At 37.9% G+C, this 24662-nt stretch overlaps 1 protein-coding gene across 8 annotated transcripts in view; it reads left to right on the top strand.

Moving 5' to 3' along the window:
• Positions 1-24662, top strand: part of XRN1 (5'-3' exoribonuclease 1) — a 45911-nt gene continuing 21249 nt past the window's right edge. For 7 of the 8 annotated variants that reach the window (XR_015222410.1, XR_015222411.1, XM_086618521.1 and 4 more), the window contains exons 1-26: positions 1-123; positions 3996-4228; positions 5551-5648; positions 6010-6119; positions 6210-6320; positions 6565-6647; positions 8827-8914; positions 9032-9200; positions 9396-9463; positions 10681-10815; positions 12164-12227; positions 12998-13103; positions 13457-13546; positions 13709-13865; positions 14213-14332; positions 15354-15523; positions 16338-16458; positions 16556-16654; positions 18337-18440; positions 18954-19085; positions 19803-19965; positions 20434-20547; positions 20770-20868; positions 21033-21148; positions 21981-22127; positions 22474-22563. Coding sequence is in view for 6 of the 8 variants with exons in the window: in XM_086618521.1 (XP_086474647.1) it covers positions 49-123; positions 3996-4228; positions 5551-5648; positions 6010-6119; positions 6210-6320; positions 6565-6647; positions 8827-8914; positions 9032-9200; positions 9396-9463; positions 10681-10815; positions 12164-12227; positions 12998-13103; positions 13457-13546; positions 13709-13865; positions 14213-14332; positions 15354-15523; positions 16338-16458; positions 16556-16654; positions 18337-18440; positions 18954-19085; positions 19803-19965; positions 20434-20547; positions 20770-20868; positions 21033-21148; positions 21981-22127; positions 22474-22563 (3062 nt within the window). In the remaining 2 variants the exon portion in view is untranslated. Of the gene's footprint in view, positions 124-3995; positions 4229-5550; positions 5649-6009; positions 6120-6209; positions 6321-6564; positions 6648-8826; positions 8915-9031; positions 9201-9395; positions 9464-10680; positions 10822-12163; positions 12228-12997; positions 13104-13456; positions 13547-13708; positions 13866-14212; positions 14333-15353; positions 15524-16337; positions 16459-16555; positions 16655-18336; positions 18441-18953; positions 19086-19802; positions 19966-20433; positions 20548-20769; positions 20869-21032; positions 21149-21980; positions 22128-22473; positions 22564-24662 lie in introns of all 8 variants that reach the window. The other variant, XM_086618524.1, reaches the window with a different exon arrangement.

Raw genomic sequence — 24662 nt, 5'->3', positions numbered from 1 at the left:
GCGGCCCGGGGTTGTTTGGGTTCGGAGGGGCTGCGCGGAGTGGTGGCCATGGGGGTGCCGAAGTTCTACCGGTGGATCTCGGAGCGGTACCCCTGCCTCAGCCAGGTGCTGAAGGAGCATCAGGTGAGCGAGGAAAGGAGCGCCGCTGCCTGCCAAGGGCACGTCTCCGCTGTGCGCCGAGGCGGAGGCGGGGGGTTCTGACTGCCCCGTCGGTGGGGCGAGGGAGCGGGCCTTGTCCCCGGTTGCCTGGGCTGGGCTTGCGGGGCTGAGCCGGCGCCGAGGCCGGCTTGCCGAGGGACGGGTCGGCGCAAGGCGGGCGCCTGCGGCCGCCCCTCGGCGAGACCCGCACCTCGAAGCGGCCGAAAGTGGCGGGATGGCGGTGTGCGGTATCTGGGGAGCGGGCGAGGCTTTCGGAGCCCCCCAAGCCTGACTGTCCGACCCGCGGTCGCCGTTAGCGAACGGCCGTGCCGGCAGCCCGCTGCGGGAGTGCGCGCGCGGGTGCTGGCGCTCCTCGTCACGGGCAAGAAGCGCACCCTGGCCGAAACCGCGCCGCTCCTCCAGGAAACGCCCGGCCCGGAGCGCCGCCGTCTCCGGCTCCCCACCGCCGGGCTCTCGCCTTTCGCTTTTGTTTCCTCGGCGGCCGCGCTCCTCCCCAGCCCGTCGGGAACTCCGCGGTGCTTCCTCGGCACCTGGCGGCCCTGCTTCCCCTCAGGCAGCTGAAGGTCGGAGTTATCTCGTTACTGGGCTCAGAAAAGTTACTGCTGCTGACGACGAATGGCACAGCAATGACGAGGGACAGGTTTTACGGCTCTGCTGCGTCTCCTTGTCATCTGCGTCGGACAGCTTGTATTAGTAGCGAAAACGAGAAGTATGTTAAAGCCTGAAAGGGGAAGGCTGCAAATAGTGCTTTTAACAGTCAGACAAAAAAACTTGTTTTCAGAGAAATTTCCTTTGTTACCTATTAGACACAAGCTCATAACTTTTTTCGTTATTATTTTCAGTTAACGTTATGGATGTGGTTATATAGTCTGAGTGAGGATGTTCTGAGATGAGTTAGTTGATGATTGAAGGCATGTTTGAGTGTTAATACATTTTTCCTAAACAGATAGCATTTTTAAAGATTAAATAGCCATTGTATCAACATATCTAAGATGCCCTGCTCAAGTGATTCCAAACCTGGATATTTGACCCTCCTTTCTAATTTCAAAGCAGTTTTCAAAGCTTAGGTCTTTGCTTATGATCTGTGGGATTTCACTACAGCGTCTTACACTGCCTGTGTAGCAAGGCGGCAGCAGTGTGTGCTGGCTTTTCAGCTGTTTTGTTTATCCCCTGGACTGGTCGCTGAAATTGGTGGCGGCTTTAAACTTCTGCTGAAGAGCTGTGAACTGTGGCAAGCTGAGGAATCAGCATGTGTCTACTCTAACCGGGCGGGGGGTAGTTAGCAGCAAGATGTAACACCCATGATGCTTTCTGACAGAGGCTGTTAGAGCTTTTAAGGTAAACAGAAAGCATACCTCAACCTTAAGTATGCTAATGTCGTCCTCTAGTTAGTCTTTCTGAAGACTAGGTGATGTTGTTAACTTATGTAGAATACTTACTCTGTATAAAAGAAAAGAAAACGTCTAGGTTGTTATCCATGATATTGAGCTTCAACAGTAGTAGCATGTATCCCCATTCTTCATTTTCTCTGCCAGGCCACTTGAGTATACAGACTGACACATCTAGATTAGCATCTAGATTAGGATTTTTGATTGCTATTATAGATAAAACTACCCAGAATAAAATGCAATCACATGTAAATTGCATCATTATTTTGAAATCATATTATAGCCCTGCTTCTAAAAAGGTCATCTGTTTTATATATATATATAACTTCCATATAAGAGCATTAGTTTTTGTCTCTTTAGAATGCTGCCTGTGCAGTGCCCTGCTGTTTTCTTATCTGAGGGTGGTGCCTATGTGGATCATGTAGTGTTTGAGTGTGTTGAGAGCAGTGTGGTTACTGAATTTAACTGTACTGAAGATCATTGCCACAGCAGAAGACTAGTTATTGCAGGTGACTGGAGATCCTTCCTGATCTTGCCTCTTGTTTATTCTCTTTGTCATTCCTTTTTCTGAAACAGAGTTATAGAATCATAAAATGGTTTGGGTTGGAAGGAACCTTAAAGATCATCTAGTTCCAACCCACCTCCCATGGGCAGGCTCACCTTCCACTAGATCAGGTTGATCAAAGCCTCATCCAACCTGGCCTTGAACACTTCCAGGGATGGGGCAGCCACAACTCCCCTGGGCAACCTGTTCCACTGCCTCACCACCCTCAGAGTGAAGAATTTCTTCCTGAGATCTCATCTAAATCTCCTCTCTTTCAGTTTAAAGTCTCTTGTCCTGTTGCTACATGCCCTTGCAAAAAGTCCCTCTCCAGCTTTCTTGTAGGCCCTGTTTAGGTACCAGAAGGCTGCTAGAAGGTCTCCCTGGAGCCTTCTTTTCTCCAGGCTAAAGAACCCCAACTCTGTCAGCCTGTCTTCGTAGGAGAGGTGCTCCAGCCCTTGCATCATCTTTGTGGCATCCTCTGGACCTGCACCAACAGCTCCATGTCCTTCTGATGTTGGGGATTCCAGAGCTGAATGCAGTACTGCAGGGGAGGCCTTAGGAGAGCTGAGTAGAGGGGCAGAATCACTTCCCTTGACGTGCTGGGCACACTTCTTTTGATGCAGCCCAGGATACGATTTGCTTTCTGGGCTGCCAGTGCACATTGCCGGCTCATGTTGAGTTTCTCATCCACCAGCGCTCCCAAGTCCTTTTCCTCAGGGCTGCTCTCAATCCATTTTCCACCCAGCCTGTACTTGTGCTTGGGATTGCCCCGACCTCTGTGCAGGACCTTGCACTTCGCCTTGTTGTACTTCATGAGGTTTGCATGGGCCCACCTCTCAAGCCCGTCAGGGTCCCTCTGGGTGGCATTCCTTATATTTCTCTTGCATCTGGATGATAAATACAAGTCCGATAACATGCCTTTCAAAATTATATCAAGACATATCAGCAGCAATGCTACAGAAAATAACAAGAAATTAGCAGTGTCTTTTTCCAGCTGTAACAACAGGAAGATTTTTATGAACAGTCATGTTGGTGGCTTAAAGAATAGACTTGTTTATTGAAAATTGCTCTTGTGCATATTTGGTGGGTTTTGGTAACAAAAAGATAACGGCCCCTTCGCTTCATACGTTTTAACAGTGTTTGTGCCTGTATATGTGACTTTTGTGTATTTGGGGGAGGGTTTTTTCCTTTAAAAGAAAGTTGGATTGCTGCAGATAAGACTGTTAGAAGAATGGAGAACTAAATAGAAAAAAAACCCACCACATTTTGGAAAGTGTGAGAAAGAAATTGATGTTATCATTGATAACTTTACTCCTTTTGGTGGTAATTGCCACTCTCTAGGCTCACAGGTGGCTCTTAGCATAGCTAAAGGATCAGCAAGAAGTGGTCATGTTAGGAACTGGTTAACAGGGAGAGCCCTAAAGCTTCTTAAGCTGGCTTTGTTTTTGACATACTGTTGAAAACTGCCCTACTAAGTTTTGTAGTTTTCATTGTTTATGATGCAGCTATGCAAGATTGAATGTGTGGGGTTAAACAACACAAAAAATTACCTTTTCCTGAAAAGTGTGGTTTTTAATTTTTTTTTAAATTTGCTTTTTCCTTATACAGTGTAGAATATTAGCCGAGCACAGGGGACAGAAGTCCTGAGGTACCAGAAACTGTCAGGATAGGATAGAAATCTGTTCAACTGATATTCTTCACTGGGAGGATCGTAATAATGGGTTGCAAGTGCAGGCAAACCTGGAACCAATCAAGATACTCTTAGCGCATTGGCATGCAGTAGGTTCCAGGCATATCTTTGCACCTCAGCTCCTTTCCAGAATTCATTAGTCTCAGCCTCACCTTGGGCTGTGATTGCATTGCTTCAGCTGTCACCAAGTTGGTACTAACTGTGGCTTTTGTAGATTCCAGAATTTGACAACTTATACCTGGACATGAATGGCATTATACATCAGTGTTCACATCCAAATGATGATGATGTTCACTTCAGAATCTCGGAAGATAAGATTTTTGCTGATATTTTTCACTACTTGGAAGTACTATTTCGGATTATTAAACCAAGGAAGGTTTTCTTCATGGCAGTTGATGGAGTAGCTCCAAGAGCAAAAATGAATCAGCAGCGTGGGAGACGCTTTAGGTGAGAATATTTGTTCTTGCTCTGTCTTTAGGATAGTAAACACTTCAAAAAAAATTTACTTAAATGTATGCCATGAAAGTAAAATGTATTATGAGTGGTTGTGCCTTTGACAGTAGCTTTAATTTTTATTTAAATGAAGATAATTATCTGTAAAATGTTAATACTTAAAATCAGGATTCCAAAAAGGAAAGTTTGCTTGTTACTTAAATTTTTCACTGCATATGAGGGACTTGGAGGTGGGAGGATCTTTTTGCCTATGAAAATTTCTGTGAAATAAATCTGCAGTGGAGCTCTTAGAGGTGTCTCCAATGGCTTTGTAACTTGTGAGAGCCTTTGGTATTTGCAAATGCTAATTCTAGATACGCCTTTTGGTAACTATGGTGGAACATTCTTGATGGTCATAGAAAAAATTAACTTTCTGGTGAAACTCTGGTTTCCTGTTGATACTAGTTAGCAAGCTAACTCAAATACAGAGCTGCAAGTAGGTTTTGCAGAGTTAAGAGTGGTATTAATGTTTTGGGAGATGTGGAAGCTTTTTTTGAAGACTGCTGTAAGGAAAGAAAGCCCATGGTCAGACAGTACAGGGATGGTGAGTGAAATGTGACAGAAGCAAACTGGAGGAAAGGGACAAGAGAAAATATTTTCAAGCTACTGTTTGCGGGTTTTTTTTGAGATTTTTTGGTAGGTTTTTTTTTAAGGAAAAAAGAAGGTTGAGAGGAAGAACAGATTAAGAAAGTTCTAAACAGAAAATGGGAGCAGAATTGAGAGAAAGAAAAAAATCTAAGGCATTGGTGGCTTCTCTTTTTCTGATTCAAAAGTATTTATGAAATCCTTGGCCAAGAAACGCTAGGATGATATTTGTTTGTTTGTTTCTCCATTACTAGTGATGATAAATTGTTAGTTCACCCCTCCTGCCTTCATGGTGTGCCAAACTCGCTGCTTTGTTCAACTACATTACCATTATTGTTCTAGAATAGCGTTTTCAGATGTTTAGATCCTGATGTTTCAACATTAATTTGCTCTCATTGTGATCAGTCATTGAATGATCATCTTGGTAATCTAAATATTAACTGCATGTGAGTAATGACAGATTTTGATCATTGCTAGGGGAAAAAGGCTATTTTGAAGCCTTCCAGATGTATCAGAAACAAGTTCAGACTTTATTCGGGTGTTAAATTTCTCTCTCTTTCTTTTTTTTTTTTAAAAAAAAAGACTTCATAAAAATCAATTATATGTATTTTGTCAGTAAAGCTGTACTCAGGATATTAACGTTTGAATAAGATGGTTCTTTCTCTCCTCCCTCTCTCCCTGTTTTGTTTTAGATCAGCAAAAGAGGCAGAGGACAAAATAAAAAAGGCATTAGAAAAGGGAGAAACTCTCCCTACAGAAGCCAGGTTTGACTCCAACTGTATTACACCAGGTAAGATAATTGGTTAATTATTTAAATTTAAGTGCTTAGATTTATGTTTTTGAATTCATATTTTTTGCACTATTTTGCTATCGTAAGGCTTTTTTTTAAAAAATTAGAGGACAGAATCAATAAAAGCTCAAGTGAGTTGAGAACAGAAGTTTTAAAAACTTTTAGTAGGGTTAGAATACTGTCCATTCTATAAAGATTGCTATGGGAAAGATGAAACCTCTTGGGGGAAAAAAACTAGCTATCCCCTTCGTCTCTTGCATGATTTTTATGTGTTGTTTTTTCATTAATACTTTTGATATGTAAATGCAATTGTGAATGACTAGTGAAAAGCTTTGTGTTTGACTTAGATTTCTGATTTCAGGAACTGAATTCATGGCCAGATTGCATGAACATCTTAAATATTTTGTAAACATGAAGATTTCCACAGACAAATCCTGGCAAGGAGTAACAGTTTACTTATCAGGCCACGAGGTAATTGTATTTTGTTAATATTTTATCTTAAATAAATTTCTATTTTATAGAAAAATACTTACTGGTGAATTTTTGGGGTTTTTTGTGCAGACTCCGGGGGAAGGTGAGCATAAAATTATGGAGTTCATCAGATCAGAAAAAGCAAAGCCCCATCATGATCCAAACACAAGACACTGTCTCTATGGCTTAGATGCTGACTTGGTATGTGCAATTAAAATAATAAAAGCAACTGAAGTTTAAGTGTATATGTATTTGATGTATTCCTAAGCGCATAGGGTTATAAATGTTACTAAACAAGCATTTAATCTTGTATTGCAAACGTTTGAATTTATAATGAAACAGAGCAGTGGAATTTCTTTATACTGCTCGAATCTTGAGTAGAAGTTAAAAAAAAATATCGAATTAAGACCTTTTTTAAGACCTTTCTAATATCTCTTTGTAATAGATTATGCTGGGATTAACAAGTCATGAGGCACACTTTGCGCTCTTAAGAGAAGAAGTCAGATTTGGTGGTAAAAAATCTCAAAGGTGAACTGATTTAACTTTACTCTTATTTTATATACAAAGAAATTATATCCAAAAGGTACTGGGTGACTAAACCATATTTTTTGTAGATTGCATATGGAAGCTAATAAAGTATTAGTTTATTTTTGTGTTAGAAAATACATGAAATTAAAGAAATCAACTTGTTAAATTGTGCATTTGAACTAGTTTACATGAGAAAATGTATTTTGTCAGGACAGCTGATAAAAAAAAAAAAAAGGCCTTTGAACTTTGGTGTGTTGTGTTTCTTCCTCTACATTATGAATGGAGCAGCCCAGGCTCTACTGACATTGTTTCCATACTTGTCTTATGCAGATACTGACTTTTTAAAATGTGTTTGTGTCTCTGAGGTTTTGTGCATGTAAGTAAGAGAGTTTATTTTAGTAATTATTCTAGTAAATTAAAGTGGCTGACTGGATGCTTTTATTCTGGATTTGCCCATTTGAACTAACTTGTAGGCTATAACCAGTCAGAACAAGGTGATTTGTTCCAGAGCAATGTGTGTACCTGGAGCTATTCTGAAGGAATAGAAAAATTAATTCTATAACTGTTACTCTGGCTAGGTTCCTTCCTTGAAGGACCTTAAGCATGTATTTGGTGCATAAAGGGAGAAGGTGGGAGAGACAGAGAGAAGTATACTTTTTTGATTAAAAAAAAGGATTTAGGTTAATACAGTAATAAGTCATAGAAATGTTTAGATAAATGCATCATTTTTGCTAATAAACAAAAGATTTTATTGCCAAGGACAATATGATAAACATCAGAAATAAATATTCTTTTCATAGTCTTCCACAGTCAGCTTTTCACTAATCTCATTCTGTTGATAGTATAGGCATGTAACTAATGTTTTTAAAAGACTTTAAGTCTGATCAAAGCAAAATGTTGATTTTACCTTTTAAAAATATAATATAAAAACATGATTGCTTTTTGAGGGATTAATTAAATAAAGTATGAAATCAGAAGGCAAGATGTCTTTTTTTTTTTTTTTTTTCTCCCCCTCTCATGCATTGTTCCATACTTGACTCCTGTTGTAATTTCTGGATAATATTGCTCATTACAGGAATTTACTTCCAGAAGTTACAGGAATTGCCTTTGCCTTCTGTCAATATTGTCACTTTTATGAATACACAATTGGAAATTAGAAAATACTAAAAATTCATTAAAATTAGTATCTATCAGCAGTTTCTTGATTGAGAGAAATTATTTGTTTTATCAGGATTTTCAAGTCCAGTGCAATGAAGAAAATAAAGGGCAAAATGTCTCTAGAGTTTTAGAGCATCAACCTGGATTTGCCAAAGTTCTCAGAGGGAGTTCTCTCTCCTCTTCCTCAGAGGGTTTTGGCCAAGAGCTACTATGTATGTGTATGTGTGAACACACAGGTGTTTATGCTGGTTTGTCATTGGAGGTGCTCCCAGCTAGTTATAGTATCTGCAAGGTGAAATAATCCTTTAGAAATTTAAAATATGTCAGTCTTTAGCTCATTAATCTTTTAGTGCAGTTATTAACTGAATTTGGCCTAATGCTGGCTTAGGTCTTGAGTAATTTTAGTGAAGAGAGGAAAAAGTGGCAGAACCTAAGTTGACTAGTTTATGCCATAACCGAACAGTAGGTTTATCATTTTTTTGGTGCTGTAGTGCTCTGTGTTAAAGCCACTAGATAATGCATATGGAGCATATTTTCAAGTTAAGCATATTCTTTTCTTAAAGGGAGCATTTCAAATGACTGCAGGTGTAACCCAGCCAGTTTAGACATGAATCTATGTACTCTCTGTGTAATCAGACTAGTTCTAAAATACCTTAAAGTATATTTGGCTTCGTGCAAAGTTAGGTTAGGTTAGCTTGTCCTTTTTTGGGACAATGGGATAATTACTTAGGAAATACTTAATGCAACATGAGCTCTGCAAAGCAGCCCTGCTTTCTCTAAGCTAGCTGTTTTCCATACAATGCAGTCGTATCTACTGTTTAGAAGATTCTGCTGCAAGATTTTATAGACTCAAACCAAATGAATCCTAAAATACATTCAAAGAAATGTTCATACATTATTTCTTCTGCAAAGATATAATCCTAGTAAGATTACTTGGGTTTAGGTAACCTTGGACTTATTAAATATCCATGCTGAAAGTGTGTTTATAAATAATTGATTTAATGCTTTTAATAATTTACAGAGCATGTGCACCAGAGGAAACCACATTTCATTTACTGCACTTATCACTGATGAGAGAATATATTGATTATGAATTTTCACCAGTAAAAGTAAGTTCTAATGCAGCTGTGATTGGAAAAAATGTGTGAGGTCTTTTTATGCAAACATGGTAATAAAAATTATGCTCCTGTATTTTTTTGTGTGGTGGGTTTTTTTTGTCTCCCCAGGACAAGATTTCCTTTGAATATGATATCGAAAGGATAATAGATGATTGGATCTTAATGGGTTTCCTTGTAGGAAATGATTTTATTCCTCATCTACCTCATTTACACATTAATCATGATGCACTGCCGCTACTTTATAGAACATATATGGATATCTTGCCAGAACTGGGAGGTAAGAACACCAAGTTTAGTTGTGGAAAGTAGAAACATTAATGTTCCTGTGTTAATATTGACTTTTTAAGCCATGCTAGAATGTTTAGCATTTATTACGCTTTCTTTAGACAGCCAGCAAGATCGCATTCTATTATCTATGTGGCATTTAAATTTAAATCGTTAATTTAAAAAATGTACTTTGTTTTCCCAATAGGTTACATAAATGAAAATGGGCATCTGAATTTAAAACGCTTCGAGAAATATCTCACAAGATTGTCAGATGTAAGTAACTTTGAAATTACACTGTGCAGAACCATATAGTCTGTTGAACATAACCTTGATATAGTGCCCTGAAATACACTATGCTGCAGTTCTAAAACACGGTCATTTAACAGTTTGTTAAAAGTGGTTCAGTCAGCTGTTCTATCATTTAACTGATGGGATCCAATCAGTTGTTGTCTGATGTTATCATAATATAGGAGGAAAAAGATTGAGTCATTTGATCTATGCTTTAGCCAGCATCTTTTAGTACTGCAAGTCAAATGAGGCTTCACCAGTAGAATCATGTTCTTGATTCTCATTGAGTAATGAGTGGCAGTACCGAGCAAAGTGTTCTGCAGGCAACAATATTCCTCACTTCCCCTGCTGATCAGTTTCTTGTGGGGTAAGCTATGTCTGAAGATCTTGGAGAGCAATGTTTTTTATTAAGATCACTGGTAAAGACCAATGAAGCGTTAGTATCTCTGAGGCACGCATCAGCATTCTTCATGAACTAGCTGGCATACAGGAGGCAATCATAGAATCATCTGGTTGGAAGAGACCCTCAAGATCATCGAGTCCAACCATTTGCCCTGCACCATCAGGGTCCCTAAACCATGTTCCTCAACACCAAATCCACAAGTTTTTTAAACACCTCCAGGGATGGGGACTTCACCACCTCCCTGGGCAGCCTGTTCCAATACTTCACAACCCTCTCTGTAAAGAAATTTTTCCTGATATCATTTCAAGTGCTACTGTAGTAATCCATCCTAGAGGTGAGGAAAGATATAAGCCATGTAGAAATGGAAAGGTCTCAGCCTTCTGCTGAACTTGGAAGGAGAGGTTCACTTGCTGTCACTGCTTCAGCCCTATCTTCTGTTTCTTGGACAGAACCATGAAAGTGTTGGATGTGTGACACAAGACTATGCTACCCAGACCCTAAATATTTCTGCTACTTCTAGAGTTGATAATGAAATGTGGAAGTTATCTAACTCTTTGTTACCTATTGCTGTTTTACTGAAAGAAAACAAAGTATGGCTTGGATATATGTTACATATTACTAAGGAAAAATATTTTTATTATTAATCTGTTAGCTTAGTTGTAGCTCTAGGGCAAAATGTTTATGTACAAATGACTCTGGATGTAATCTATTGCACCTTCTGAAAAGACATTGTTAATTTAGCATTCTAAATTTGACACCTCTCAAATATTTCTAAACTTACTTTAATCTTTCTGCACAGTTTGATCGTGAACACTTCAGTGAAGTCTTTGTAGACCTGAAATGGTTTGAAAGTAAAGTAGGCAATAAATACCTCAACGAGGCAGCTGGTATTGCAGCAGAGGAAGCCAGGAAAAACAAACAAAAGAAACAGAAGGTTAGTGTTTTACATGCTCTCATTTCTAAAATTGCATGTTACTTTTTGCAAATCAGTGATTTTTATCGTAGACAAATTAAATGGCATAAACTTCTGTTTTGAGATTTATTTTTTTTTTGAGATCAGAAAAGATAGTAAAATGTAACATTTGAGGAACTGCCTGTATATATATCATTGGTTGTGAAAATGAAATGGTTAAGTCAAGGTCAGGTTCTTATGATTTTTGAAGTCTTGTAAACCCGTAACTTAATACTTTATGGCAATTTATCTGTTCCTCAACAGCAGCAAAACTTAACTTGTGGGTGAGTTATGGTCAAATTTGCTATGCTTTATATTTCAGTGCATAGCCTCCTAGGGGTTTTATATATTTATGGTATACTGATAGATTGTTCATGCGTGTCTTGGTATTGGCTGACTGTTTGACAAGGAGTAGATAAATAGCAATTTCATTGGTGTGATCTATTTCAGAACTCGAAATTCTAGATACAGCTGATTAATAAGGAACAGCACCTTTCTCTGTATCTTATCTCTGCCCCACTGTTGTGTTCCCCACTACCACATCCATTGGCCATCCTTCAGTATATGCCTTCAGCAGAGTGTAGAGCAGCAGCAGGAAATTCCCTCAAATTTCATAGGTTACTGTATATTGTTATCCTGTTCTTTAGTGCAGTTTGTGGTTTGTAAGAGCGAGATATTAACTCTTCCTTTAGTAAGATATGCTTTATTTGTGGTTGTTTTCTTATTTGCCACAGAATTTTGGAGCAGCTGTATAGTGTTAGCTAGCCATCTTGACTGATGCTTTGAATGGCAGTGACAGTCAGGAGCTTGCGTATCTCAGGTACAGGGGAAGAGGGCCAACTTCATAATTCTGCTTATTGAAAGCTACTTAATGTCACAAAAGGCTGTGTAGTGTGAGAATTAAGTGAGTGTTTGGCTTGTTTGACTCTCTAAAACACAATTTCTTGTATCCTTACTTACCATAAAAGTAATTTGAACTCTTAAAAATTTACTGATGAAAAGTTTGATTGCCTACTGGTGCTGTAGCAAAATGCCTGATGTAGGTAAAAATGCTTAAGTGTGTACTGCACAGTTTTGGAAAACAAATATTCAGATAGTTTTTTAAAGGTAGTTGAGATTTTATTTGAGGCTGCTCCTTTGTCTAATCTATATGGATAAAATCATTTTCTCTAGGCAATTACAAGAGAAGGAAATGTAGTGGGTTTTATACTAAGTAATAATATTAATACATCTTTATTATAGCATTTTGAATTGCAGATTATATGGTTTTGAATGGGGTGTATGCATATTATTCTGTATTTTTACTTTGTCTCAAATATTAATTTAATAGGCTCAGGAAAATTCTATATGTTTGGCTGCTTTAGAAAAAAGCGAAGGTGAAGTGACTCCTAAAAGTAAGTGGAAATAGTTTTTCCATATACATACAACAAAAAAAAATTGTTAATTTGTGTATAGATTTGGAAGATGTGTAAGAATTTCATGTCGGAGATGAACTTAATCTAAATGAAAGAGTTCCGTAGTCAGCTATGGCGAAATGGAACTGCACGTCACTGGCTTATGGTGAGAGGGAGTGGGGCTAAAGCTTTTGAAGTGCATCTTACCTGATCAGTATTTCCATGATGAATTAAAGGAATGAATGAGCAAATCTTCAACAACACTATATTTTTGATAATTGTATGCCTAAGTACTTTGTTATACAAGTGGGGACAAATGAACAGATTTTTATATGGCCTTGGAGGCTTTGGATGTGTTGACTTTGCTTTTAAACTCACTTCGCTTGCAGAAAAGGTCTTTTGCTCATGTTTTCAGATTGAATATGAAAAATGTATGTGGTGATGCTAAAAAAAAGATTAAATTTTAAAATTTATTTTAACGTTTTCTTAAATTATTTTCTGATGGCTTATATTCTCTTCTCGGTTCTTGTCATTGGGCTACAAAATGGGTTGCCTGTTTTTAAAGGGGAAAAAAAAAAGTTCCAGACTTTATCTGTGTAAAGATTTTGTTTGATTCTTTCATGTTACTTCCAGTGTAAGGAAGATATGAGCACCTATAACTGTGAATTGAGGAATAAAGTTAAGGCATTAAGTCAAAACTGAATGTCTTCAAACCATATTGTAGTAGAGAAGTGCATGTTAATCCTTCTTTTTCATGACTGCTTTTTCAGCTGTGTTGGAAGATGAACCAGAAGATGATGATCTGTTTGAAACTGAGTTTAGGCAATACAAAAGAACTTACTACATGACAAAAATGGGTGTAGAAGTAGTTTCTGAGTAAGTGTATGGTTTGGTTTTTTTTTTCCCAAAACATCGAGGACAAGTCTTTGCATATGTCTAATACAAGACAGAATATTCATCCATGTCAAAAGCAGAGAACACATGACAGTGTGCTGCAGCAGCGATGCTTTTTGCTAATGCAAGAAGAGCTGCAAGTCAAGTTTTCAGTAACAAGTATTTGAAGACCAGAGTTAAAAAAATCCATCAGTATTAAATGAATCTAGAAAACCATGGTCTTACCAGGTTCCCAAAATGCTCTATCTTCATTCCTATGTACAAGGTGTTAAGTAATTGTTATATACCAGTGAAAATGAGAAAAACTAATCAGTATCTTACGTTTTTCTTTTAAGTGACTTCTTAGCTGATCAAGCTGAATGTTACGTCCAGGCAATACAATGGATTTTGCATTATTATTACCATGGAGTTCAGTCATGGAGCTGGTAAGAAAAGTTGTCAAATGAGAAATTGCTTAAAGATGGAACGATATTTCACCTTGTACACTGGGAATGTTTAATGTATTTCACTCTGTTTCTGATATGTGAACGCTGCTATGCTGAAATTAAGACAAGTAACTTAAGAGATTTTTTTTTTTTCCCCTGCAGGTATTATCCTTATCATTATGCACCTTATCTGTCAGATATTCGCAACATTGGCGAACTCAGAATCAAATTTGAACTAGGAGAACCTTTCATGCCATTTGAACAGCTTCTTGCTGTACTACCAGCAGCTAGCAAAGATCTGCTACCTAAATGCTACCAGGTAGGATTTAGAAATTAATTGCATTTATCTATCACTTACTGGTTGTCTGCTTTACTTTGAAGTGACTCTTTTCTTGATGTTTTTGCACGTCCTCTTAGTTATATTCTGCCTCTATATTTTAGGTGTATAGTTAAATACTTCTTACTATTCTTAGCACATTGTAAAGTAAGTAATAAATGTAAAATTTTGCATTTGCTAAGCAATTTCAGACAGGATAGTTAAATGATAAACGTTGAATTTCTTTTCAGCCTTGAATTGATTTTAAAACCAGCCTTCCTCTGTCTCTTCTTAGAATTAGAGCTAAGTTGTCTCTGATATTGTTTAATTCCTCTGTTCTGTTTTCCTAGCATTTGATGATTAGTCAGGACTCTCCTATTATAGAATATTATCCACCAGATTTTAAAACAGACCTAAATGGAAAGCAACAAGAATGGGAAGCTGTAGTATTAATCCCATTTATTGATGAGGTAAGTTCTTTCAAAGTCTGCCATCTATAAAAGCTTCATAACAAAGCTGCTAAACTTATTATCAATAGTTAGACATGCAATTAAATGGAAGTTTAAATTAACACTTGATAAGACCACAGAAAAATATAAATATTTGCTGCCTGGAGAGTAAGGCTAGCTTAAGTTACCACAAACAAAGTTAGCTTTCAAGTGACAGAAGTCTTAAAGAATGTGGACTTTTTCTAGTTTGTTCGTGTTTTTAGTCAGCTATTCAAATATTTAGTTTCAGATTTTTTGAGAAAAAAATTCTATTGCTATTTACATACAGAAATACAGAATGTCTGTAGGCAAAATAAAAGAAACACTTGAGAAAAGATCAATCTTTTTACAGAAATCTCTTCACACGAACACCAGTAATGGGTAGAAGACTTTAAGTACAAATCAATCAGTAAAACGTTAACAGAGAGGAATAAAATAGTAATGTTTTCCTTTTGTGTATAGAATAATAGTATTATATAAGTTGTAATATCTTTTATCGGATTAGATTTGAGCACATGAAAGAGAGTGGATGAAAATAAAAGTGCAGATTAGATACTAAGATATATACAAGTAGTGGCATATGCCTATCAGTTGTTTCCATGGTTCACAGTGAAAGGTTGACAGGACTTGGTCTTCTCACAAAAGACAACAGTTGCTACTTGAATGACTTACAAGGTTTTGAAGCTTTTTCAAAAGTTATTTTGTAGAATTTTGTAACATCTAAAATCTTTATAGTTATTTCTTTGTATGTTAGATGTAAAAGGCAAAGTATGGCTAGCCTTTGGAAACATACTTACAAAAAGGGTAATCTTCATTCTCCAAAGCCGTTCTGTTGTAATTGTCCAATTTTTATCAGAGAGCTGGGAGGTGAGGAAGGGTGAGTCTGCATTTAGAAAGTTAACATGTTAACCAGAAACATGCGGGTATTCTCTGTCCCAGTGTAGATGTTTCCATGTTAATTTTTGTTGCCAGTTTCACATGGGCTAATTTCTCTAAAATTTAGAAGAGACTGCTGCAGGCCATGGAATCCTGTAATAAGTGCCTAAAAGAAGAGGAGAAACAAAGAAATACTCACAGTGCTTGCTTAGTGTACTGGTATGACAAAGATGCAGAGTTCCAGTACATGTCACCATGGCCAGAGAAATTCCCTGCAATAGAAAGATGTCATACGAGGTAACGCCGGCATAACCGTTTTAGAATAGACTAAAAGTAGTTAGAATACTTTCATTTGCATTTTAACAGAAGCTTCAGTATGCCAATATGTACACTGAAAAACGTAAAATGTTGAATTAGACGTTACTTGTGGATGGCATGGTAAAAGCGTTTGTCCCTTTTCTACAAATGTGACTTTGCGAAACAGGTGAACCAACCCTAAATCAGGAACAAAACTCTAGAGAATTACTAAACTTTGTGTGACACAGAGGATGAAAGTCTGGTATAGGTATCTGATAATAGTGGTGATTTGTCAACACACTAATTCCAGACTGCTTGTAAAAAAAATGTAAGCATTTGGATCCAGTGCAGAGTTGAACGCAAGTGTGGTGTTCACTTTCCTGTCAATGCAAGTAGCCAGCCAAGCTGAGTTTTCAAGATTAAATGGAAACATAACCTAAATAGTAGTCAAAGCAAAATAGGAGAGGAATGCTCTTGCAGGATTACACTCCATGAAGAATGAATAGTTGTGAAGATGAACGATACTGTATGGAACCATTGTTAGTTACAGTTTGACAATGGCAATGAATTAAAATAGTGAGATTGGGACATACCGTGGCTTGAAGTTTTGTTGTTTTCTTAACAAGTAGTCTCTTTGCAGCAATAGCATGGGTTTTTATAGTCCTTTGTATAGATTTCAAGTGGCTTAAATTAATTGTCACCTTACAGGAAAGTCAAATGATTTGCCAATTAATGAGTGTTTGAATGAGTAATGAGAGTTTCTAGAGCTGAAGGCCAGTCTGTACAAGCAAATGTTGTCCAACTTGTTTTTTAGGTATAAAACAATACCTTTGGATGCTTGGCACGTAGAAATAACCCACAATAAGATAACTAAAATCAACAAGAGTGCGTTATATTTTTGTGGATTTCCTACGTTAAAGCACATTAAACATAAGGTAAAAGATTTCTCTCTCCTGACCTTTTCAATTGTATTTAATAGATAACTATGTAAGTGTTCCAGTAAGTTTTGTATGCTGTTTTGTTTTTACCCAGTTCTGTCTTAGAAAAAGTGGCGTACAGGTGTTTCAGCAAAGCAGCCATGGGGAGAACATGATGTTAGAAGTCATAGCTGATGAGAAATCAAAAGAACAGGTAAGCATTCAGCTCCTAACAAGAAAAACCCGAAGCAACAAGAACAACAAAAGAAAATGAAAAAAAAAAACAACAGACAAAAAAACTTTTTATGAAAAGACAGAATTTGTTAAATAGTCAGATTTGAAGTGTTGATTGATTATAACTTCTCAATAGTGTATTATAGGAGAAAAACATTTAGACTAGTACTGAAAAAGTTTTAAAAAAATTTTATACCCAAGTATTTCTTAAAAAAGAATAGTTAAATATACGAATAGTTAATTTAAAATAATATCTTCAGATTGTTTAGAAACTTTAACTAGTAATGCTTTGATTTCAGAACGAGATTTATATATAAGTTGTTAAAATTTGATTAATAGAAAGGAAGGTGAAATGAATCTGTATGCTCAAGGCCAGAGAATTAATTGCTGGAGTAAGAACTCTGGAGTTCTTACCTCTCAGCCCAAAGTTGAGAGCTTTAGGTGGTAGTGTTCTTGGCATATGTTTTGGAAAGATCAACTAAAACAGTACATATCAACGGTATTAATTCACACTGAAAGCTTTTGTTGACTGTTGGAATCAATAGTGAAAAATAAAGTTCATTAGGATTCAAAGGCTCTATTTGTATGAAGCACAGTCTAGAATTTGAGGAATCTGCTGAAAGATTTAAATTTGTCCTGACATTCTATTAAATGTCAATCTCCTTAATAGTTACCACAGAGAAATGCCAGAAACTCTATCAAATGTTCTCAGGTAAGGAGTTGATGAGACTCACTCCAGGCTAATAGTTGGAAGTGGTACAAATGAAAGGAAGCAGAGTCTCAAGAGCAATGGCTCTTGTCTTTTGTGTAGCTGAGTATATGGACACTTTTTCTTTTTTAATCAGTCTCTTTTCATCAACAAAGCAGACTTACACCTTCCACTTAAAGGGAGACTGTTGAGGAAAGAGTTGATGCAGAGATGTTAAGAAGCAAAATATTTTGTCTAAATAATTTAAAAGCCAACTCTATTTTGTAATCAAAAATATCAGGTAGCAAAATACAAATCCAGGATAAGAAAAAAGTTTCAGAGGTAAATAAAACCAGAAAGAGGAGGAAAACAACAAGATAGGATTTTACAGTAGAGAGACAGGGAGAGTGAATGTTCAAGGTTCTGGGAAAGAGAATTAAATAAACCAAAATAATGCATTAAAAAATAGTAGAAACTCATTGGAAAAACAGAACAGTGAGACTGAAATTACAGATCCTAGCAAAGTCCTGGACGTAAGTGCTGTTTCTTTATTTCAGTGAGATAAAAAAGTAAAATCTATGGTACAAAATATTTCATTAATCTCAAGTTGTCAGTTTGTGGTGTCCCAGAGACACAAATAGTTCTAAGTGATTTAAGAAAAAAAGTACATAGTAAGCCTATACTAGAAATGTAAGTGAACTCAGGTCTTGCAACTAACATATGCTACATATAAGTAGCTGCACTTGGAATGTGATACTTTGTCCTAAAAAATGAAACATGATTCTCCATTTCTAATCCGAGATTATGTAATATGTATCAAAATATAATTTAATAAGCTGAAATGAGCTTTTTATTATACAAGAAAACCTGTTCTTTAACCAGAGTAGTTTTTATTGAAAAAACAGTTTGAAAATATTTTAACTAAAAATCTTTTAATAAACAATTAGTAATAGTAACTTTTGGGTTTTTTTCAGTTGGTAGAAAATGTTGCCAGTATGGTACTTGGAAAGCCTGTTTTTGTCAACTGGCCACACCTTGAAGAAGCCAGAGTTGTTGCTGTGTCAGATGGAGAAACTAAGTAAGAGACATTTTATAGATAGTTGTTCGTCGTCTTTACTGTTTTATTAAAAAGAAGTTCCTTAGGCTGTACAAAAGTTTCAGTTTTATTGTAATGCTAACAGCAAATTAGTCCAGATGTATCAAAGGCTGTTTGGTGGAACAACCTTTGTGTTACATTGTTCTGAGGTTTGGTTATCTCTATAGAAGTCTAGTCCTTCAGTATTTTGCTATAGATGTAGAAGTTTGGGAGAGCTCATTCTTAACTTTGAGGGAAAGTGCACAGGCACAGAAATCCATGCAGAATAACGTAAAAGAGAATGTTTCTATACAACCTTGCTTTCAGCACATGCACTGGTATTTTTTATTAAAAATACGCTGTGTAGCCTGTTGTGGAAAGGGTAGAGAAAGTGATGCTGCAAGTTTTCCATGTCGTTAACAAGTCATTTCTAACTATTTTAAGTTTTGCTCACAATTGGTTATGTCTAGGTTAATCTTACTTGGTTAAATTCATACCTGTCATAATGTTCTCAAGGTTTTATTTGGAAGAACCACATGGCACACAGAAGCTTTACATGGGAAATGCAGTGCCCCCAACTAAAGTGGCGTACGTTGGAGATAAGGAACAAAGCCTGTGGTTAAAAGAAGTTCAAGGCATTTCAGAGCAGTAAGTAACTTTGAAAATTAAAGTGTAACTTTGCATTTTATAGCTTAGCTATGTTTTGTTGCTGTATTACAGACCTAGGTAGTAGAGAAGAGCTGCTGCATAACTTGATGATAAAAGTCTGCTGGAATTTAAAAAAAACAATGTAAAAGAGCTTATATTGAAACTTCAGAATATGTGGAGTTGGTCCCTAGGTATTTAAAGTTAGATGCTGTTACGAAAGAATTGTCTAACTAATGAGTTTCAGTATTTACTTTCCCACTCAATTTTCTGTTTTGGTCTTGGTAATCTTCAGTTGTAGAGGTATATAGAACGGAGTCGAACAGTATCAAGTTACGGCTTGAATAGCTTACCATTGTTAAATTTGCATACAGCTTTTGCTTTTCTAGGGTGTGGGTGCCCAGTGGAGGACAACTGAGTTACAGTAGCTTGCCATTTTATTATCTGTCATTTAACTACCTTAATTACCCCTAACCCTTCCTACTGTAAAGGTAAAATATATTTAAATTAACACGCTTAGCTATGCAGCGATGGCTGTGCAACAGTGGATAAGCAATTGGTCAAGCCATTTTCCGGGTATTTCCTATAAAACAGGAAACAAACTATTAGAATCCTTTTGTTAAAAGTATTATTCTTTCCTCTGCCCCAATAAATTAATTTCGCCTTCTTGATTCACTTCTGTTTATTGTAATCAATCTAAAAGTTTTGTTTTTTATTCAGCTACCAGAGAAGAAAAGGAATAATTATTCATGAAACATCAATAGTTGTATATGCACAGTTACTCACTGGTAATAGATATCAACTAAACCAAAATGGAGATGTTTATTTGGAGAAGCAGTGGTCAAAACAAGTTCTTCCTTTTGTTTACCAAACTGTTGTCAAGGTAAATATACAAGTTCAGTATCTTTTTGCATGTAGCTCCTTACTCCATTGAGATGTGGGGGAGTGTGGGTAAGAAAGAGTGTATGTTCCTTTAAAACAAAACAATGAACAAAAATAAGCATCTTAAATTAATGTAATTTAGTGTATAAAAAAAAATGGAACGTGCTTAGGCGAGTATTTTGTCCCATAATTTGGGAACCTGTTACACAGTTTGAAGATCTTATGGAAAAAATGACTTTTGTCATCTTTTTTACAGATGATATTTTAAATGAAGTACAATGCTGGTGCTCTGTAAGGTAGCACAGTTGCTTGTGTAACAGCGTTTGCAATACAGCATTAACTTCTTTCCCTTCAGTGAATTATTTGAGACTCAATGTTTTGGATTAAGTGTCTGTTTATATGAACTTTTTAATTATTCCACTGGAACTGAACAAAATTTAACATTATCGATTTTGTCTTTTTCATGTAGGATATCAAAGCCTTTGACTCTCGTTTTTCAAACATCAAAACTTTGGATGACTTGTTTCCTCCTGGAAGTACAACCTTTATGCTGGGATCTCCTTACTACGGCTGCATGGGAGAAGTTAGTTCCAATAATTTCATATTCTTTCCCCTACCTTTCTTTATTTGCAAGACTAATCTAAGATATTGTGTGGCACAATATCTGTGTAACCAAGATGATGATTCCGAAAGCATCTCTGTATAATAGACCTTGTAATCTATGTCATGAACAATTTTGCTGCAGTAGGCTACAAAGACTGCTGTTTACAAATAACATTTTTAATATGTTCTGTTTCTCTCCAAGGTTCAAGATTCACGTGATGTGATCACAGAAGGTAGAATTCGTGTTGTTTTCAATATTCCATGTGAACCCCAGCTTGATCCTTTAATACAGAACCAGCATGTAAGTGCTTCTGGGTTTCTAGCAGAAGCTTAAACAATGTCTCAGATATATTTTTGCAGTGGTAAATGTCTTTAAAGGATTCTTCCATATCATTCATTTGCCCTTTTTATAAACATCCTTATCCTTCAGGAATTGGCAATATTTTTTGTTTGTTTGTTTTAAAGAAATATTCTGTGAAATACAATCCTGCATATATTTTGGCCAGCCGTCTTGGAGTAAGTGGATATCTTGTCTCCAGGTTTACAGGGAGTATCTTTATTGGAAGAGGATCAAAGAAAAAGTAAGTTCTCTTTTGACTGTGGAGAAGCTTCTAAATTCTAATACAACTCTGCAGAATTTCTGCCATGTTTAAGTACTGTTCTTATCAAGTGTATAACTGGGGATGTGAAGCTTTTTTTAAAGTATATTTGCTCTAAACTATATTACTGTGCAGTGTTTTTCTCTCCTATCATGAACTACTTTTTAATTTTTGTTTGCGGTTTGTTCTGTTGATTTTAGTACTGTAGAAAGACTTAAATTGACTTTTCTGGTTAGCTATTTGCACAATTGAAGCAGGAGTTGGACTTGACTTTGCCACACAGAATAAAAGGTGGAATTGAGATCTAATTTCATTGTACTTATAATTATTGCTAGTATAAAGGGATAATAATTTTACCTGTAATTTTTTTGAAGAACTAGTTGAGACTAAAGCTGCTTAAAATGCATAAGTGAGGCAATCCCTTTACTTCTCTGAATGTCAGAGTTGTGGTTTCCTGGGACAGCTCACTAAAGAACTGGTTGATGCATGAGCCATCTTCTTGTGATTTAACGTGTACGTTTCTTCCCCACTGATTGTTCAGAAAAATCCTACATCTAGGTAAATGCCAGGTAGATTGTGGTTGATCAGATCTCAAGGAAGAAGGGTAAAATATTCCCTGCCCTTCTTTGCAATAAGGTATGGGCATGCATGTGGACAGCTACTGTAGCACGACTTATGTCCTGTAACGTTTACAGCTGTCGCCAATAATTAATTTAATTTTTCTGTGATTCAAGGCTGAGGATGTATGTTTATGTGGGTTTTAATGTACATACACACATATATTCTTGCAAGTTAATAAACTTCTCATTTCCAGTCCTCATGGAGATCACAAAGCAAACGTGGGGCTAAATCTGAAGTTCAATAAGAAAAATGAAGAAGTTCCTGGTTATACTAAGAAAGTTGGAAATGAATGGATGTATTCTTCTGCAGTAGAACAACTACTTGCTGAGTATTTAGAAAGGTAGATATTGGATATGAACTTCATCCAAATTGTCCACCTTTGTATCAGTCTTTGGATTTTTTCCTCTGGACACGGATCTCCTGAGCACTGATGAGCTTTCTTTGGAGATTGCTTGATGAAATTTCTTTTATTCCAATGTTCTCCTTCCAAGGAGAAGAATGTTTTGGATAGAGTAATTTTGTCAGCTGCTTACCCTTGACAAGTGAACAGTACGACACGAAATGTAAAAAATAATCCGGCTGGGCTCCAGAAATTTTGAAGTCCGTCAGAGTTTGTTTTGGTGAGGCTTTTTTGTGGTCTATGCTGATGTGAAACTATATTTGTCTTCCTTTTTTTTTTTTTTTAGAGTCCCTGAACTATTTAATTATATAGCCAAGAATAGCCAGGAAGATATCTTCTATGAAGATGACATTTGGCCTGGAGAGGATGAGAATGGGTAAGCCATCTTTCTCCTTTCCACCCCACTCACCCCTAGAATAAGTAGAATAGAGGCTGACAACATCATGAAATTGGTGATGATCGTTTAGTGGCTACTATGTAACTGAAACCTTGCTGTTCCTTGAGCAGCATGATTGTTGTGTGATCATAAAGTCATAGAAATCATAGGATGGTTTGGGTTGGAAGGGACCTTAAAGATCATCTAGTTCCAGCTTCCCTGCAGAGGGCAGAGACACCTTCCACTAGATCAAGTTGCTCAAAGCCTCATCCAGCCTAGCCTTCAATGCTTCCAGGGATGGAGCATCCACAACTTCTCTGGGCAGCATGTTCCACTGCCTCACTGCCCTCTGAGTGAAAAATTTCTTCCCTAGATGTAATCTAAATCTCCCCTCTTTCAGTTTAAAGCCATCACCCCTTGTCCTATCGCTACATGTCCTTGCAAAAAGTCCCTCTCCAGTTTTCTTGTAGGCCCTGTTTAGGTATCAGAAGGCTGCTAGAAGGTCTCCCTGGAGCCTTCTCTTCTCCAGACTAAAGAACCCCAACTCTGCCAACCTGTCTTCATAGGAGAGGTGCTCCAGCCCTTGGATCGTCTTTGTGGCCTCCTCTGGACACGTTCCAACAGCTCCATGTCCTTCTGATGTTGGGGACTTCAGAGCTGAAGGCAGTATTCCAGGTGGGGTCTCGCAAGAGCAGAGTAGAGGGGCAGAATCACCTCCCTTGACCTGCTGGCCACGCTTCTTTTGATGCAGCCCAGGATACGGTTGGCTTTCTGAGCTGCCAGCGCACATTGCCAGCTCATGTTGAGCTTCTCATCCACCAGCGCTCCCAAGTCCTTTTCCTCAGGGCTGCTCTCAATCCATTTTCCACCCAGCCTGTACTTGTGCTTGGGATTGCCCCGACCCATGTGCAGAACCTTGCACGTGGTCTTGTTGAACTTCATGAGGTTCACACAGGCCTACCTCTCAAGCCTGTCAGGGTCCCTCTGGGTGACATCCCTTGCCTCCAGCGTGTCGACCACACCGCATAGCTTGGTGTCGTCAGCAAACTTGCTGAAGGTGCACTCAATCCCACTGTCCATTTTGCCGACAAAGATGTTAAACAGCACTGGTCCCAATACCAGCCCCTGAGGAACACCACTCGTCGCTGGTCTCTACTTGAACATTGAGCCGTTGGCCACAACTCTTTGAGTGCAACCAATTCCTTATCCACCGAGTGGTCCATCCGTCAGATCCATGTCTCTCCAATTTAGAGACAAGGATGTCATGCGGGATAGTGTCAAATGCTTTGCACAAGTCCAGGTAGACGATGTCAGTTGCTCTTCCCTTATCCATTAACACTGTAACCCCATTGTAGAAGGTCGCTAAATTTGTCAGGCACAATTTGTCCTTAGTAAAGCCATGTTGGCTGTCACCAGTTACCTCCCTATTGTTCATGTGCCTTAGCATAGTACTCGGTACCAGGTAACCAAGTCTTCTGTTTCCTTCTGGAGAGGGCCTAAATTTTTCCTAGTCCTCCTTTTATCACTGACATACCTACAGAAGTTTTTCTTGTTGCCCTTGATGTCATTGGCCAGATTTAATTCTATCAGGGCTTTAGTTTTCCTAACCAGATCACTGGTTGCTCAGAGAATTTCTCTGTATTTCTCCCAGGCTACCTGTCCTTGCTTCCACCCTCCGTAGGCTTCCCTTTTGTGCTTGAGTTTGACCAGGAGCACCTTGTTCATCCATGTAGGCCTCCTGGTGTTCCTGCCTGACTTCCTCTTTGTTGGGATGCACCGCTCCTGAGCTCAGAGGGGGTGATCCTTGAGTATTAACCAGCCGTCCTTGGCCCCTCTTCTCTCCAGGCCTTTATCCCCTGGTACTCTACAAAGCAGATCCCTGAAGAGGCTGAAGTCTGCTCTTCTGAAGCCCAGAGTAGTGAGCTTGCTGTGCTCCCTCCTCACTGCTCTAAGGATCTTGAACTCCACCATTTCATGGTTGCTGCAGCCAAGGCTGCCCTTGAGCTTCACATTCCCCACCAACCCCTCCTTGTTGGTGAGAACAAGGTCCAGCATAGCACTTCTCCAAGTGACAGAGGAACTAACGAGGAGAAGGAAAT

The sequence above is a fragment of the Tauraco erythrolophus genome, chromosome 11 (assembly GCF_009769465.1).
Source record: "Tauraco erythrolophus isolate bTauEry1 chromosome 11, bTauEry1.pri, whole genome shotgun sequence".
Taxonomy (NCBI): Eukaryota; Metazoa; Chordata; class Aves; order Musophagiformes; family Musophagidae; genus Tauraco; species Tauraco erythrolophus.
The sequence above is the reverse complement of the archived record's forward strand: the minus strand, read 5'-3'. Positions and strand labels throughout refer to the sequence as shown.